General features: G+C 46.0%; 1 protein-coding gene across 1 annotated transcript in view; it reads right to left on the bottom strand.

The window, feature by feature from the left end:
* Nucleotides 1–1,806: 1,806 nt before the first annotated feature.
* Nucleotides 1,807–18,496, bottom strand: part of LOC135809872 (non-lysosomal glucosylceramidase-like) — a 31,983-nt gene continuing 15,293 nt past the window's right edge. The window contains exons 21-33 of the mRNA XM_065323313.1: nt 14,652–14,735; nt 13,587–13,713; nt 12,922–13,018; nt 11,036–11,126; nt 9,957–9,993; nt 9,215–9,344; nt 6,980–7,114; nt 6,385–6,491; nt 5,741–5,816; nt 4,992–5,116; nt 4,576–4,728; nt 3,056–3,178; nt 1,807–2,620 (exon numbers count right to left, since the gene is read on the bottom strand). Of these exons, the coding sequence (XP_065179385.1) occupies nt 2,525–2,620; nt 3,056–3,178; nt 4,576–4,728; nt 4,992–5,116; nt 5,741–5,816; nt 6,385–6,491; nt 6,980–7,114; nt 9,215–9,344; nt 9,957–9,993; nt 11,036–11,126; nt 12,922–13,018; nt 13,587–13,713; nt 14,652–14,735 (1,381 nt within the window). The 3' untranslated portion in view covers nt 1,807–2,524. The remainder of the gene's footprint in view (nt 2,621–3,055; nt 3,179–4,575; nt 4,729–4,991; nt 5,117–5,740; nt 5,817–6,384; nt 6,492–6,979; nt 7,115–9,214; nt 9,345–9,956; nt 9,994–11,035; nt 11,127–12,921; nt 13,019–13,586; nt 13,714–14,651; nt 14,736–18,496) is intronic.

Here is an 18,496-nt window from a genome sequence, read left to right as displayed (position 1 = left end):
TAATAACGTAATGCAACTTGGAAGAATGGGTATGAATGCGAAGTGTATGGGGGAATGCATGTAGGGCGATAGTGCGGGTTCGAATCCCAGGATATGCCTGAAAAAAGGAGAATTGAAAAATTTATAACATCCTATTAGGGGTGAAAGTTGGCACTGAGATCCCGAGTTCGAGTACTCTGATTTTCTCCGATCGAATATTCGAGTATTCGAGTATTTTTCATCTCCTAAAAATTGCACACCAAGGGCTTTAAAATAACATGGTGCAACCCTGATTGAACTGAGTAGCAGTCATTTTTCTCAGGTATATTGGTTGGTGGGTCAATTGGGCTCTCTCCACTCGAGAACAAATGTTCACCACACAGTCTGCACATCACCATCTGCCGACTGCTGCCCTGAAACTGCAGATTTCTGTAGAAAATGCATGTACCACGTATGAACGAGTACTCTGATTTATTCCGAGTACGATTATTTTTGAAAAAACCGAGCGAGTACTCGAGTACTCGGTATAATTGTTTCACCCCTACATCCTATGCTTTTTTGCCGTCAGATACGGATAGCGCCAGGCGTGACACAAACAAACAAACACACAAACAAACACCAAATTAAAGCTGTGTGGACCCTGGCTAGCGCCAGACGTTACTGAAGTAACGTCTTCTGCATAGCTACGGGAATAAAATAATTATATGAACCAGTGACGTACATATGTATGTGTGTGACCCTATCTTTGGAAATAAAAAAATTGTGGGAAATAAAATAAAAAATCGCTCGCACGTACCGATTTTCACAGGGTCATGACCTGAGAATCAACTTCATTTTTAACCATGGCCTTATCCTGCTTTGCTTTAAAGTGGTCAGCTGCTGCATGCTATTGCACACCGTTTACCGCTCGCTGGCTAGTTGCCATGGTTTGCTAGATCAGAGAGCATGTCCACTTGAGCTGGAAATCCTATATCAACAGCAATGCAAAAATGGGAGGAGGGGTGGTGGTAGTAGCACAGGCAGAGTCTGCAGGGCAAAAGGGGCAGGGCAGCAGGGGAAGGGGACAGCATGGGCAGGGGCAGCAGCAGACAAGGGCAGAGTAGGGGTAGCATCAGGGGCTACAACAGGGACAAGCAGCAAGGGCATCAGATAAGCAACAGCAGGATAGGCAGGGACAGCCGCAGCAATTACATGCAGCAATAGCAGGGGCATCAGCAGAAGGGGTGGTGGTAGTAGCACAGGCAGAGTCTGCAGGGCAAGGGCAGGGGAAGGGGACAGCATGGGCAGGGGCAGCAGCAGAAAGGGCAGAGTAGGGGTAGCATCAGGGACAGGGGCCGTACCAGGGACAAGCAGCAAGGGCATCAGATAAGCAACAGCAGGATAGGCGGGGACAGCCGCAGCAATTACAGCAATAGCAGGGGCATCAGCAGAAGTGGGGCAGGGGGCATCACCAGCAGGGGCAGCAGCAGAAGCAGCAGGAATGGGGCAGCATCAGGAACACAAGTAGCAAGCTGTGTTGTTGAGCTCGAATACAATATTTTGTTCCACAGCAAGGGAAGAACCAGTAGGGGTAAAAAACAAAACAATGCAGCACTGGGGACTGTATCAGGGGCAGCAGGTGGGGGTGGGGAGTGAACAGCAGCAGACAGGGCGGCTTGAAGAACAGCCACAGCAGGGGCAACAGCAGCAGGGACAGCAGGAAGAGCAGAGAAGGGCAGCAGCAGAATACATGCAACAGGGATAGAATGGGGGGGGGGGGACAGCAGCACGAGCAGCAACCGCAGCGGAAAGAACAGCAGCACGAGCAGCAGACAGGATATCATCACAGACAGGGGCAGTAGTTGTATTTTGCATTCATTCTATTTACATGGCAAGTGAAATGGAAAATCCTGCCCAGTGTTATGATAACGATAGTAATGCAATGGAATACAATGGCACCAGCACTAGGGGCCGCATTACCATCAACACCACAATAGCCTGTAGCAATGGTGAGGTATGAATAAGGAAAAATATAATAATAAGTTGCAATGGTGATCCCGGCATTCTGCATAAAGTCTCACGCAAGTTCGAATTCGACGCTGAATGTTACGATGCAAACCCCGACTGCGAGGCTCAGAGCACAATGTCTAGTTTATCGCCAGTGGTCACAAAGCAGAAGAGTATGGAAAATGTAAAAATAAATGCTGGAACATCACCAAAGAATGGGTCTTGCCAATTACCCACACACATGTACATGCATAGTGTGGATAGAAAGCTATTTTTCTATCAAATACACCTAATTTCTCTTTTAAAAGGTGTATATGACCCGGTAAGAAAAGAAGCGGTACTAACTTTGAATCAGGCAGTATAGGGTAGATATTAGGGAAATGGTAACAGAGGCAAGACACAGCAAGATACCAGCGCATACGTGATAAGATACAAAGCAAAATTGGGTGAAACGTAAACATTCGGAATGTACAGTCCCAGTTACGAGTAGTGATTGTGGACGGCATTCGAAATAAAAAAACCTTGCGCCACTCACATTTCCCATCTGCAAGGCTAGCAATCACTCCGATGTCGTTATGGTAACCTTCAGCGGCGTGTTGGTTCGGTTGAGTTGCACAAGACCCGAGAAGTTCAGCTGAAGATACCCTTCCGTGTTCTACAAAGAGCAGGGAATACGCAAGAAAAAACCCATGAAAATGATATGAAAAAAATGATGTTGTACCATTGCCACACTCTTCCCCAATATGGTCCAGCAGTATTTCACGCAATTGCTTACAGTACTGTCGGGCGCCGAAAAACGGCCAGGCTAGAATTTTGCCGAATTTTTAGAACGGTGTAGGCTGGACGTATAACTCTGCATAGATACATGTAAGACTGTACCATGGAATAAGAACGAAACTACTGTGTTCGCTAAAAATAAGAATGGGCTAGGCTATAACCCTGCCCCCCCCCCCCCCCCCCACAGTTCTTCGGTGCCCGACAGTATTGTACACCGTTTCTGCAACAAAATATTGGGCATGCACAATGTTGGAATGGGACTATAGTTGGGCCAGCTGTGCCCGGCAAAGTTGGGCATGGACTGAGTTCTTACCAGCTCAGCACTCTCCACAGGAAAGCTTTTTGAACCGAGCTCCACGGCGATCTGCTCCAAGTTAGCGTTCTGGAAGGGCAACCAGAGCTGAGCAATGGCCAGTGTACCGTAAGCAGCTGTGATCTACAGTAACATACAACAGGAAGAGAAATGAAAGAGAAGGAAACCCTGGTATTCTCGATCAAATGTTGATTGCTGCAGAGTGGCGCAAGCCGTTGCTCTTCCTGGCTTCACGACCATAATAGACCACTGGTAGGTTACAGTGGGCATGACAACAGGAAAGGTCATGTCTAACCAGTGTCATCAAGACAGTACATGTAGTAATATTGATGTACTGATTACTACTCAATCTGCGGACAGCATGCTGTTTCGGTCTTAGTGAACTCATCAGCGCAGCACAGAGGGAATGAGGCCGAACCTGATAACAATGAAAATAAAAATTGCCAATCAGGCCCGAAGGTACCTTGCCAGAGTGCTCAAACTGACAAGTCAGTGAGCTCTGCGTAATGCAAACAGCAAAGGCACTACCCCACATGTACTGATTACTATGCATGATACTCTTTGTGAGAACAACCCTGGACGATAAGCTGGATGTGGTGCTCTTATCAACTCGGCTCTTCAGTCATGGTCATGCTGCCCTGGTTATTCTCTAGCCTAATAATTGGGCACACGGTGCGGATGCAGATTCGAGAGCTCCGCACCCTTTTTTCGTGAAAGTGATACCCCCTGTGTCGTGAAGCGGATTCAGGGCGTGCACCCACCCTTACCACCCACTATGGCTAGCACTGGGAAATCGAGACCCCGCTGGATGGCACTGAGTTCCGAGCAGATGCGGGAGACGTCGGGGAAATTTGATTGTCCACTGGGGATCAAATCGGTGGATTTCGAGAATGCGCTTGGTGATGCCGGGTACGATTACCTCAAATCTGTGCAGATAAGTTCCAAGCATGAGTGCATTGTAACCTTCTTGTTCACTGCCAGTGTGGAGCATGTTGTTGAAGAGGGCTGTTCACTATCTATTAGATAAAGAGTATTTTGGTTGCACATGTACTTGATCTGACCCTCCGATTACACATTTCCGATCTTCCTGTCTGGATCTCTGATAATGCACTGCTGGACGCCCTTACACCGTACGCGAGTGCCCTCTCCATAGTCGAGCTGATAGCGCCAGAATGCCCGTAGCTTCTGTCAGCACCGTCAACATGGACAAGGAAGTCCAGGAGTATATATTACACGGTGTGTCAAACGGCTATGTACTGCACGGAAGGTGTTGGGTGAGCAGACGCTAAAGATAGAGAAGCTCAAAGCCCAAGTGTCATCTGGTGATTACCCCACATGGGTAAGAAATGAATTAGGGCTGCAACGGGTAGGCTGAAAGCAGCTCCTACTAAAAACTCGAAGGCAGCTGCTCAAAGCAAGAAGTCTAATTCTGATGTTAAGAGCAAGTCAGGAAAGCCAAAAAAGATTTCTGCATGGACATACGCATGCACGCACGCACACGCAGATGCTGCACTGCTTACCTGAGCAGTCCCGCTCATAAAGACGTCATCGGCAGTTTGAGAGAACTGTCCCCAAGCATTGGGCAGGTTGTAGAAGCCGCGGTAGTTGTTGGGTCCGATGCGAGGCTTGAAACCAACACGCAGACCGCCAGTGTCGGGTAAGGCCTCCCAAGTCTGCGTAGAGTGAGGGAGAGAGACAAGAACAAGATGATATGACACAGCTGACACAATGTGTAAAGAGATTAATTGTGGCACTGTAGATCACAAGAACAAAGATAGGATGATCAGCTGACACATTGGGGAAAGAGTTGACCGCGGCACTACTCACTTCAGCACTCTGTGACCTGTAATTCTAACTCTATCACTAACTTACTTCGAAGTATGTACTACTCAGTGATGTGTAGTGTTTGTTAGAGGAATGGGCAGGAGAAGCTTACAATGCCTGACGCAGTAGCAAAGAGCTGGAAGGCACACATTGGGCGTGAGTAGTGGTCACCACACTCAATCTCATTCCACGGACTGCGGCGGGTACCATCGTAGCAGTAACGAGCATCCTCCAAAACTGTACAGACACACATGATGAGAAATCGGCAAGTCGGATGACTGGGATATGACAACACTTGAATTAGGATACAAAAGTCAAATGATATTTCAGTATTATAGCACCCAGGAAAAAGTACTGATCTCTTTAGCAGTCTTTGCATCAGATAAAGAGAACATTATGGAACCTTCATATCCTTTGCAAGTGATTTGACCTGGGGTATAGACATATCCTTTGTAAGTGATTTGACCTTGGGTATAGAGCATCTGGGCTATACAGCGCTGTTTTTTTGCTTAACCAGTCTTCACTGAGAAGGGTCACTGACTAACTGTCAGGCTCTACCGTACCTAGTTCCAGGTGGGACCTGTGAACAAAGACCAATCGTATTTAGAAGCTAGTTCGCTAAGCAACATACTTGAAGTAGGGTGGTCACTGAAGACAATGGAGAGGATACACCTCACTGCTCAGTTCTTAGTCAGGCGGTATGTTTATTGAAACACTGAAATGCTGCCAAATGCCCCACAACCACTGGCCTATCATCTTAGCATGCTAGGCTACGACCTACTGGAGCAGGGTTCGTCTAACACTAGTTCCACTCTGAAAGCAATCAACTAGGGAGTAGTGAGCATGGCAACGACGACTAACCTTGCATGGCAATATCGTTCTGTCCCATGTACATGCACAGACCGGCAAAGTAGTGAGAGAGACCAGTCCACGCACACTGAACAACACAATACACAGACAATACGCAGGCAACATTGAACACATGATGCAACAGCAGCAGCAGCACAGCAACATGTGTCTTGCATGGGATAACACAAAAGTAACATCTCACTACCAGTACTGATCAACGCAGCAGTCAGGTGCACTGTTCTCAAGCTCACAACTGTTGGTGTACGATACTGTGAGCACGAAATTGATGACACCAAAAGCACCCGAAACTGAGGTCCAAAACTTGGTTACAGCTTCGATATAGTTACTGTGACAGTAAAATATGTTATTTTCGGTGTAACTTTTAATTTCGGTGATCTCGGTAGGGAAGACAGGCACCTAAATTTAAATTACACCTAAAATGCACTAGAGTATGCACTGTATGTGAAGGGGAACCTGGTCACCTAATTCTACATTACACCTGAAACCTGGCAGGTCCCTGGCACCGAAATGTTGATGCACCTAAATTTACATGGTTTACAGTATAATTATGATAAACGACACTACTCATTGTGAGGCATTAGCCCAAAATAGTATTCCATATTGTGCGATGGCCGTAAAACATGCCGGCTACGCACCTCCGTTGTATACGTGAGTCTGTTCGGTGGTGGGACACCGTCAGGCCAGCAGCCAATGACCATGCCAGCATCGCGTTGGTCATAGAACGGACGTGGTGATTGCTCGCCTGGGCATGGGGTAGTAACACATGAATCAGTAGGCACTGGTACAACAGAGCAATGATGACCAATGAACAACAAATTTCAGGGGGTTGCTCAAGGGGCATTTTCAATAAGAAATTCCGGCACACTTCATAACATACAAATTTCGAGGTGATTTTTTCCCCCGTGGAAGATAAATGTTCAGGTTTTCAAGCGTGTTCAAGGGTACGGCAAATACTGCCAATGGCAATAGAGTTGGCAGAGGTCAAAGGAGAGTCAAAATGAGTACCAGATGTCCTGGAGTGATCTGCGTAGGATATTTCATCACAGACCTTGCGATTGCTACAGAAATGACACAGTGAAACGATTCGTGCCAGAAATTTGAGAAGCAGGTCAATGGTCCGTGGGCGGTTCTTTGGGAATGGGCTGGGGAGGGGGGTGCAGGGACACAAGAGTATGATTGTGATATTAGACTAGCCATTCATGTGATCATGCACAGCATAACGTGACTTACTCGGAACGAACGAATCACGGTGATTGCGAGCAAAGATGTTCACTACAGTGCTCTGGCAGTGGTCCAAGGGCAGAATGTCGCCGAGCTCAAGAATGTAGCCCCACCATTGGCCAAGAAGACAGTCCACAAACGTAGCTGTACACACAATGTACATATACATCACACAATGAAACACACGGCAGACGAAATGCAACGAGTTATTTGTTGCTACTCTGAGTTTCACGACAAAAGGCACTCATCAGAAAATAATGAGTTTTTTAAAAGGTACAGTAGAGCCTCCCTTAGCACACACTTCCAAACAAACAACACATCCATACTGAGGACACTTTCTCTCCCCATAAAGCTGCCATGCATGGTGTAATCATGCCACCTCCCTATGCAGGAGAGATGCAACCGGCAGGATCTGTGGTGGATTTATTTTTTATTTATTTTTTATTTATTTCACCGTCCAATGGCAGAAGCCAATGCAAAGGAGGGGGCGTTAGCCAGCCATGGCAAGAGAAGAAAAATTCAGATGGGGAAAACTTACTGCACATGCGACCTTTGAGAGAAATATATGAGCCCCAGCCAGCAGAAACCTGAACATGTGTAATTTTTTCAAAAATTATTTTTTCGCTCGAAATTGATTCTACACTATTAATCATCCAAGTTATCAAGTTTGGTGACAATCTGATAAGCGAAAGCATGGAAAATAGAGTTTGAAGTCACACAGGTCAAGATTCGGTACAGTTCGCGCAGCATCCATGCCTAGTGACCCCATGCAAGTTGATCCTACAGTTTCTAATTGTGATGTGGAACAGGTACATGTAAGTAAATAGAATGCAAGTCAGGCTTGCCCTCTTGGTGCTGCAGGCATGAGTAGTTCAGAAGTGTGACGATATTCCGTATACACCACTACCTTCTTTACAACACCAGAGTGCAAAACGATGATTGGTGGCTGGCCTTCCAAATTGTGTTCAGGGACCTCTGTGGTGGCAGTTTGAGCGTTGTCCCAAAGCTTGCCATACTGATAGATGTACTGACCAATACCACTGACATCCACTCCCTTGCACACTTTCACTCAGACCATGATTTCAGCATAATTGTATTTCAATGATACGAGCGAATACTCGCGTTTTGTAGCACGTGAAGATGTTGCCCCAAAGCGTTCAGCCGGTTTGACTTTTTAGGGATCCCTTTTCTCAGCACAGGCAGCAGCCAGCTTGGCGTCGTCTGGCAAGGTAGAGTACTGATAATACTACGCTCTGTTTTGCACTGTGAGAAGCCCTCCATCAGTGTCTGCAACATCATTGTTGTCGATGTAGAAATACGGATCGCTCAGTGGGTCGACATTCAGCTTCTCCTCGCAGTCGCTATTACTCCAGCGCTGACTTCCGTCGCCACCAGTATCCAGTGTCGATTTTATGAGGGCTCTTCGTTGCTATGCATATGAGACTCGCCACTGCTGGACAAACTCAGCGAGATCGCCACCAAAGAAATAATTCCGATCGCGAACTAACTTTCAGCGCCGCTTCGTACAGGGAGTCTCACGCTGACAACTCTGGACCTAAGTCCTTGTCGCGACACCTGTCGCCATCGCTCTGTCTAAACTCAACCTCCCTGTGACGAGCTCTCACCTAGCGCTAAAATCAATTGACCAGAGACATTTGAAGACACTTGAAACTCCTTTGACAACAAAGACACCTAGTCGATCGAAAAAGAATCTTCAAAAGCCAACTCACTGCGCGTCCCAAACTTTGACGTCACATTTTGATGATTGATATCAAGTACACAAGTGCTGGTTTTCGCTGGCCGGGGCTCATATCTAAATAAGGGGCCGTCTGGGGTTACCAATAGTTTTTGCAAAACGAAAAGTTTTAGTATTTTTCAGCACCCACCCACCCACCTACCTTTTCTGCAGGTAAAACGAATTCAAATAAAATATTGATGTTAATATTGATGTTAATTTTCGACACCCACATGTAACTGGGCATTCTCCATCTGCATTCAATAATTATTTTCAAAACGAAACTCCTTCAAACCCACCCACCCCCAAACGAAAACTTTTCGTTTTGAAAATACTATTGGTGACCTAAGCCCCCTCTCCGGGCGACACCGGATGTGACATCGATGGATTCGGTCAGTCAGTAACTATCCTTAGTAAAACTGAAAATCGCTAAAGAAGACTTATAAGGAACACGCATAACAGCTAGTCTTAGTAAGGCCAGCATTTCTCTACATGTCCAGCACACTCACACTCTCCGACAATCTTGATCTGTGCTTCCGGATCCACTTGCTGCGTGTACCACTGGCTGTTCGTGAAGCACTTGCTGTCAAGAGACTGTCGTCCTAGCGCGTAGCGGTCAGCAAACGTCTTGGCCAATTCCTGCAACCGGCATACACAGGCATCAGTACAGCCATTAATAACTTGGTACAGGACAGGGTGCAGGGCAGGGGCGTAGGGCAAAGTGCAGGGCCGAAGGGCAAAGTGCAGGGCAAGGGCGCAGGGCAGGGGCGCAGGGCAAGGGCGCAAGGCAGGGGCGTAGGACAATGGCATAGGGCAGGGGCGTAGAGAAGGGTGCAGGGCAGGGGCGTAGGGCAGGGACGCAGGTCAGGGTGAAGGGCAGGGGCGCAGGGTGCAGGGAATTGTGCACAGGACAAGGCGCAAGGCGGAGGTGCAAGGCAGATGTGCAGGACAAAGGCATATGACAAGGGTAGAGGTGCGCAGCAAGTCCAGCTGGTCAGGCTTTGGCCGCATCACTTTTAGTCAACCAACCATGTGTTGATACTGAAGAAAGCATTCATCAGGTTAGAAAGCTGTACATGATATTGTGTATCACATGCATAGGGAGTTTCTGGGTTCAAGTCGCTTCCATGGAAATACAATGATTCAGACTACTCACAAAGGAGTATGATTAAAACTTGCCACTGTCAACCTAAAACTACTGCAGAAAGTCAGTTACAGACACCACACGTGCACACAATAGAATCAACTGACCTCATCATCGTCCAGCAAGGCCATCTTCTCTGACGCCCTGTAAAACAGAAACGGATTCGAGTGTTCATTAGTTGAGGGAAAGTTGTAGACGGGAAAATTCGGAAGAAACACTGACCGCCACCACCAGGACTCGAACCAGGGAGCCTCGCTTATGGCCAGTGATGCTCTAACCGCTAGGCTAGGGCGTAGTCGTCATCCAAGATTCGAGTGTGTTACGTTTTATTATTAACTTTTATACGATGTGAATCCACTGTGGACGGTAATTCTGCCCCGAGTTCATAAGTATCAGAGATGGGAACTCAATCACACTATGCACCAAAATATCTAACATAGCCCTTCCAACATAGCCCTTCAATTTCATTGACTGCTAGCAACAGTCCAACACAGAACTGGACCTTATGTTTGAGCCAAGCAGCCAGATCTTGATTTCAGATCTATTTCAGGCGCTGCATGGCGGATGTCAAAAATCGCTCAACCTGCGTTCAGCATGTGAATGTTCGGGCCTGCAATGGTCTAGGCATCGCGTTTCAGGGCATGTTGCTTTAGGCAAGAAGAATCGAGCGCCGGTGCGCAAGGTCCACGTGCAACTGTAACTTCATGAAGCTGTAGCTGAATAGCTGTATGCCCGTACAGTGCAATATCAATTACAAACCCACTACTACTGTAAGTATGAACTGATTTAAGAATTTTAGGTGTGCATCCCTAAAAGGTGGAGCAGCTACGCCACTGAAACATAAGTCTCTCAACTCTTCGAGCATCGTGAAATTTTCCTCAAAATGTCATCCGTTTTCCTCTGGCCGAAAATTTCCGACTTATCATACTGTCAGTATCATAATATGCACATGTAAAACAGAGAGGTTCCAGGCTGTCCAAGAGAGTGCTCAATACCGAGAGGCAGAGCTGGTTCAAACAATAAGAGGACAGAGAAAGTGTTTTAACTCTGAGTTTCACGCACTAAGCGATCATCAGAAAACAGTATGTCCAGTATTCTGACAGCTAGCATCTGTAGAGATATCAATCTGCGATGCGGAGCACTTCAAACGGGATTCAATATTCATTCTTGTACTCGTTGAACTTACTTCAGTGCACAGAGATAGAGCGCCCCGATGAAGGTGTTGACACCGTACATGGCCGTGTCGTATGTGTTTGGCTGTGCAATCTTCATTGTACCTGCACACAGAAATGATAGCACAATCATACACATGTCTTAATCTCCTTCTTCAGCACCATGGTGAACCACCGTGATTAATTAGCTGCAGTGGAGCCTCCGCATATTGAAGAAGTCATACAGTAGTTCCTTGGTCCTTTATCTTTCTTATAAATTCATACGAAGCTCAGTAGACATATAATTTCGACTAGGCCTTTCGTACCATTACTCTTCAAGTCGAATACAATGGTGATTAACAAGGTAGCAAACAAGTCCTTATAACCGGCACTTTGGCGGTCAGAGCTTTGACAAAAATAGCACTTGAAAAATAGCTCTAGTGGCGCCAACAGCATATTTGGCGGTCAGAGCATAGACCAAATAGCACTTTAAAAGATAGCGCTAGTGGTGCCAACTACACAGTGAGACAATGAATATTACCAGTATCAGACAACAGTGGGGACCAAGGTTCTACAATGTCAAAACAGTGACAACTTTCGCACATACTTCTTTTGCACGCACAGTTCAGGCTTCAGCTTGGCAATGCACACTGCCTCCAGCATAGCAAGGTGAGATTTGTTGCGCGCACGCGCATGAACCATGAAGTGAGAGTGGGTGCCATGTTTGCAGACTGCACTTAGGCAGGCTGGTGACGATCTCAGGTGACGGAGTATCGCCGAGTCCTTCTCATTATCGTCATTGTCTGTTGGTCCATTGTTGGTCCATTCCTGTGGTAGCTATTGTGCATCGCAGCTGTGCCGCTGGCGACTTCTCTGTCGGGCGAGGAGTCACACACTGTTCCACATGCCGATCCTGTATGAGCCGCTTGTTGCAGAGCGTTGTTGCGGAGACGCAGCCGTTCACTTCGTCTCGTGACAGTTGCTGGTGGTTTGATCGATGTGGATTTTCTTCTCCCTTTGTAACGGTGACGGTGATGTCCTTGACTGCTCGGCTTCTCCCTGTCCTAACCGGCGTTGTTGTTCCTGTAACTGTCCGTACGAGTTTGTTGGGGATGTGCTGCTCTATGCGATCAACTGTGCTGGAGGCAGTGTAAATTGCCAAGTTGAAGCCTGAACTGTGCGTGCAAAAGAAGTATGTGCGAAAGTTGTCACTGTTTTGACATTGTAGTACCGTGGTCTCCACTGTTGTGTGATACTGGTAATATTCATTTAGTACCGTGGTCCCCACTGTTGTCTGATACTGGTAATATTCATTGTCTCACTGTGTAGTTGGCACCACTAGCGCTATCTTTTAAAGTGCTATTTGGTCTATGCTCTGACCGCCAAATATGTTGTTGGCGCCACTAGAGCTATTTTTCAAGTGCTATTTTTGTCAATGCTCTGACCGCCAAAGTGCCGGTTATAAGGACTTGCTTGCTACCTTGTTAATCACCATTGTATTCGACTTGAAGAGAAATGGTACGAAAGGCCTAGTCGAAACTATAATATAGTTTCAACTTATGGCTTCTGTGCTTCGTGTGCTGATTTGCTTTCCTCCTACCAAAAATCTATAAAAATTCATACATACAACCAAAGAAAAACACACGGCCGTTATATTTCATTCAACTCGTGGTCCATGCCCAATTGGCACACGTAGTCCGAGAAAGGGCTGATAGCCAGCTACGGCAAGAAAGACAAGAAGGATAAGAGGGAAGTTTCAACCAACGACACTCCTGAAGTGGGCCGAAGAGGTATACACCGTCCTCATAGTCAAATCAATACAAAACCCATGGTGTTACAGAAGATAACGTGGCCATACATCTTTGACATTACTATACTAGTAGATGGATAGCCAGAACCGACCTGGATCTGAATGACCTACCATCGCCCTGGTCGTTCACAGTCATCCATCTGTTCATGATTGCCTTGGCGGCGGGCCACATTGTCTTCAAGAAGCCTAGACCTGCACCCAATCGATACTGAATTTGTAGAAAAACACAAAAAACACACAAAAACACACACACAAAAAAGGGAACCAAGTTGTAGTGTATCCCAATGAATCTAGCCACTGCTCATGCCCAGCTGGGGTGCACAATCTATTCGTATGTTATTGCTTATGCAGGGTGCACTAGAAACAAAGACGGAATACTGCACGGCGAAAACTTACAAGAACACTGCAAAGTGACTGACCTATTCGTGAAGACGATAAGTTCTGCTTTGTACTAGCACATCAATACACTACCACGTGGAGATTTGCACCTAGGGAAACAGAATTAGTGAAATGGTACATGCCGAGGTACGAGGTCACACATGAAACCATCGCCTCGCTGTGGACTTCCTGACAAGCCCCCACTGCTAGTAAGGTCTACACGTCAAATCCAACTCTCACAGGATTGGTATCTATCAGTACTTCAGAGAAAGTAGATACATGCAACCATGACTATCTGTTGTAATCTGAATGAAAAAAATCTTGCAATTCACTAAAAAAAGAAAGAAAAAGGTTTAAGCCTGCAGATACATGCAGCTACAAGGAAGCTACATTCTTACCTCTCTGTACAACTTCAGCACTCCGCCAAGCTCACCGTCCACACACACGTAGCAGCTCTTCAAGTCAGTGTCGTAATTATCCCAGTACATCCAAGTAGGTTTCAACTCCAGGGGAACATTGATTCGCCTAAGGGAAGTTACAAACAGAAAATGGACAGTTCCTGACAAAAGGTTCAAGAAGAGAGTCAATTTTACCCAGGTTCACCATCATCAACAACCAACTTGATATGATGCAAAACTCGTCACACAAGAGTATGATCCGTATACAGTTGTGGGTAAAGACGCCGCATCCCTGCGAGGTTCGTTACCTAAGGCTATCATGATTAATTTTCTCATCGCACAACCACACCAGCCAGGCGGTCAACCGTGCCGATATAGCCAACAGCCCAAACTTCATTCTCTGGTTCACCTGATCAGGCTCTTTCTCACACCAAAGCAACAATTAATCCCAGAGTCTTTTCTATGAAGGGAGCATAGGAAATTCCCTGACGTCCGTCGTACTTCAAAGTTACGTGAATTGTATGTCCTATCAGTGTACCTCGTACCCGTACACATTTGCACACACGCCTGTGGTAGAAATCTGTGCAGCGAAAGAGGACCGTGCTAACCGGGAGTATGTCTTACCCGGATACATACTAAGCAAGTTCCCATGTAGTTAGGGTGGAGGACGTGGTATACGTAAGTTGAGTTGTAATTTATGTACGCATTAGTTGTGCCTGACTGCGCATGGTCTTGTGACTTGTTCTGGACGGTGTTTGCTCGAGCCATCCTTTCCAGAACGCGTTCTTTCAAATGGTACCCAGGTTGTTGTGTGATGGGTCTAGCTACTTCAGGCAAGACCATGAAACAGGTGGATCAGCTACATATAGCCACATACGTACTATCACTGGTACAAACTCCAGGCTTGCATTTTTTAACCGCCCTAATTTTGAGCTTCTATTGGAGCATGGGCCTCTATGGGAGACTTGAAATAGAGAAAATACAGTTGTAGGGCCATAAAAGGCAACAGTCACTTCTTTCAGCAGTACATATACAAAGCTACAGAGATACGTGTAGAATACTCACGACACAAGACGTCCCACTGGTGTAACCTGATGTCCAGCAGAGAGGTCGACGTCTCTCATGGTTTGCTCCAAGACGGGCCACAGGCTAGTGCGCATCACATAGAGTGGAGAACAGAACAAACATGTATATTCTAAATGCCCTTGCCTGCACAGAATCAGTTACCTTTCACTGAAGTACTTCAAAGCCAAGGGACTATAAACGAAGTAAATGGAAATTCCCTCTCAGCATCTATGTCTTGCCACATTGCGTCAGCACTCATGAAAAGAATAAGCTCAGGCTCCTCACAAGAAACTTTCCCACTTTTTGCACAAGTACTCTCAATGCCTTTTCATCAGGTGGAACACAGGTGCAAGTGTGAAGAAACCTGCTGTCACAATGCTGATCACATGCTTGTGAGGTTTCTTCACACTTGCACCTTAACATTACTTCTCATTACTTCTCAGGAATGAACTAGTCCAGTGTTGCATCGCAGTGTACGATACAAAATTGATCGAGTGCGACTCGCAAGAAACTGAGATACATAAAAGGCTATCATGCTAGCTCGCGCTGTCAGTAAAAGCGATACGGTGACTGTGTCGTACATGCACTCCAGCTGTAGACATGCACAACCAGTGCATAGACTCTGGGCCTGTCACGTTGTTCGTCATGGGCCAATGAACTGTTGCTGGCTCCGCGTGCAGACACCGGTGTCCTGCATGGACTATACGTACTACATACAAGGCCCAGTGGAATGTAATCCGTCTCTACTCAAGTTTCTTGCTTCCACCAAATCATTGCGCTGACCGTTCGAAGCACCATTCTCCCACCAAGGTGTCAAGGGGTATCACTTTCTCTGCGGGATGCAGTCAACGGTATAGTCTGTTGAGCATCTGTCTCCTGGTGATTGCGCAGAGCGAGAAGTTCGAGTAGTAGAGTAGTAGAGACAATTTATTCCACTGTTCCTTGTGTGTGTGTGGGAAAGCTTTGGTGATCTGTGATCATCCCCTGACTATGCTGCACCATACTGTATGCCTTTTGATGAAGTTCATGCTATCCTTTGCTCGTTCATGTTCGTACTCGGTAGGCAAGGTTCGCATGACGCTTTTTGGGCGTGACATGAAATTTGGCATCGGGATAGAGTTGAACATGGAATTTGAATGTGAATCGCACTACACTCGCGTTCGAAGCCAACGTGAGTTCTACAGGAATTGTTGCAGAATGTAATTCTCGTCTCATGTCAAGGTTTCCGAATTGATAGAGCGCTTACAACTGATTTAGAAATATTAATCAATTTCCTGTCTATGCTGAACTATGTGCACGTCGCTTGCCTAAAGCGACGCAAACTCATCAAACCCGAACAGGAGATGTTGGCCTTGACGTTGAAGTGGAAAAAACCCACGTGAAGCCTCCCTAGTGTACTTTCGTACTGACATGACATGTTGTATTATCTTTTTGGCTACCTGCACGGGTTCCTCCACGACCACGGGGTAGTCTTGTAGGGTTAGTAATCTTGTTTCGTCGTGACTCCGCTGTCGGAGCTCTTTTCTGGTCTCCTTGCCTCTTTTGTGTCTGTATTTCTGCTGACGCTGTACACACACCATACCCTTAAACTATACCCTGTGATACTGTAAAAGCCATTATTCTAACGAGGCGCATATATAACGATTTCCTAAAATTGACTGGTTTACGTCAACAAAAAGGTAACGATTCTGACTCATTCTCAACGCTCAATAGCAACAGTACTGTATCGATTTCTGTACAACGATTTCCATTTTAACGACAGATCTCTCCTCGTTAACTCGTTAGAGTTAGCACTTCGTTATATATATGTAGGACTCAGTATAGAGTCCATGCACTATATGATGTCCAGTACCCTATATAGAGTCCATTGGTCCAAAATCCACTATACAGCGTCCAGGAGTCCACTCAGTTTTGATCAGCTTCATCCTGCCGCGGAATCCCCTATAAGGAGTACACTTTTTCTACAAGTCCCCTATTCACAGTCCAGGAGTCCAGTTTATCCAGTAACGCCGTCCTGTGTGTTGTGCCCGAAAGAGAAAACACCTTTTCAGTTTTGCTTGCCTCATGGCAGCGCATTCCTTTCTTCACTTCAGCCATGGCTGCCAGTTCTGCTGTGCAGTTGCTGACAGTAATCTGTCTCGAGGTAACCAAGGAGGATAAGGAGACGTTCAAAATCAAATCTGGAAAGCGTCTTGTGGTTCTCTGAAGACGTTTCATCCGTGCGCGGGATGAAAGCAGAAATTGCAGAACGAGAAAAGTTCAGCACAGTTCAAATCTGACGAGTCAGGTACACTGACACTCTCTTTCGTTCGACGCCACAAGGATCCCCTGTTTGGCTGGCCATTGCTGCCAGGAAGGCGTTTGAACGGATTCATCAGAGCGAGGGATGAAAGCAGAAAGCGGAGAACGAGAAAAGTTCAGCACAGTTCCAATCTGACGAGTCAGATACACTGACACTCTCTTTCGTTCGACGCCACAAGGATACCCTGTTTGACTGGACAAGAGCTGCCTGTACCACCGTGTCAAAAGGCTGTCGAACTACATGGCAGGACGATGACTGAGGTAAGGAAGCTTTTACTCGTTTCGATTGGTCTGCTGTGTAGGCTGTCGTTATGCTTGAATTTTTTTTCCATTTTCAAGGATCGTATCGCGTTTTTGTTTGATGTTGCTTGAATGAATGCCATAAAAGTAATCAACCACTTCGTAATAGTCCTCAAGGACTGCAAGGACTTTGCATCAATCGTATACGATCGTCTAGATATCATCAATTATTATTTTATTTCATGAGAAAAGTATTTTTATCCCTGTGATAATTATGTGAACTCCACGACACTCTTCCTCTACTACTAGGCTCTAGTATGATGTCAAATACAATGGGATCCACAAACGCAGTGCCAGTGTACCGTAGTAGTAGTAGTAGGAGGATTTCTTGTATGCCGATGACAAGAAAAAGCTTCTCAAGCTAATACATGTACTCGTATTCCATGAAGTAACCGTTTTGATGTCACAAACATGACATTGTGTCAGTGAAACTGCCTCGTGACAACAAATCATTGCTTTTCCATCTTGGGGAGGACTGACTGACTGCAACGCTGTACAGATTGTTTAAATCATCTCATTTCAATTTAGGTGCACTGAAGTGAAACACTGTGTACACTACATGTATGGTGGTGTGTCTGTGCGTCTTGAGTGTGCACAAACAATCTTATTCCTCGTATTACTAATAGATTATTGTCCCCACCGTCGCCTGTTCACAGGTCTTTGTGTGGATGGATTTTCATTGAGCATCACATTCGTTGAGAACTTGGTAGATATGTGATCCCATGCATCATTACGGTAATAAGCGTATCCTTGTGCTATATATTTGTTGGAGGTGTGCTGATCTTCAGAAGCTTGCGGAACTGAGTGCTGCTGAACATTTGCATGGCCATGAGCAATGGTGAAGCTTGCTATTGCACTCTCAGCATGTGCTAGTATTATGCTGACTACTGCACTATGTTACTCTCTTACACTACTACATGTATGTAAACGTGCGTGCATCCGCCCACGTATGCATTCGTTTCGTATAATTATTTGTTGTCCCTCTTGACTTAACGTGTAAATGGGTGGACGTTTGTATGGCTGTTGGAGTTGCTTGTGTATTGTGTCTCTACTCTTTTCTTGGTGTTTTCTTGGCGCTGTATAAGTTTGTGTGTGTGTGTGCGCGCGCGCACAAGAATTTGAAAACAAATAATTAATCCTTGTCTCTCCATTATTCTCTTTCGATTCTTGTTTTTTTCTAGGTATTTTCTTGGCGTTGTGTGTGTATGTGCATGTGTGTGTGTGCGTGCACAATAATTTGGCAA

Source organism: Sycon ciliatum, chromosome 2 (assembly GCF_964019385.1).
Source record: "Sycon ciliatum chromosome 2, ocSycCili1.1, whole genome shotgun sequence".
NCBI lineage: Eukaryota > Metazoa > Porifera > Calcarea > Leucosolenida > Sycettidae > Sycon > Sycon ciliatum.
The sequence above is the reverse complement of the archived record's forward strand: the minus strand, read 5'-3'. Positions and strand labels throughout refer to the sequence as shown.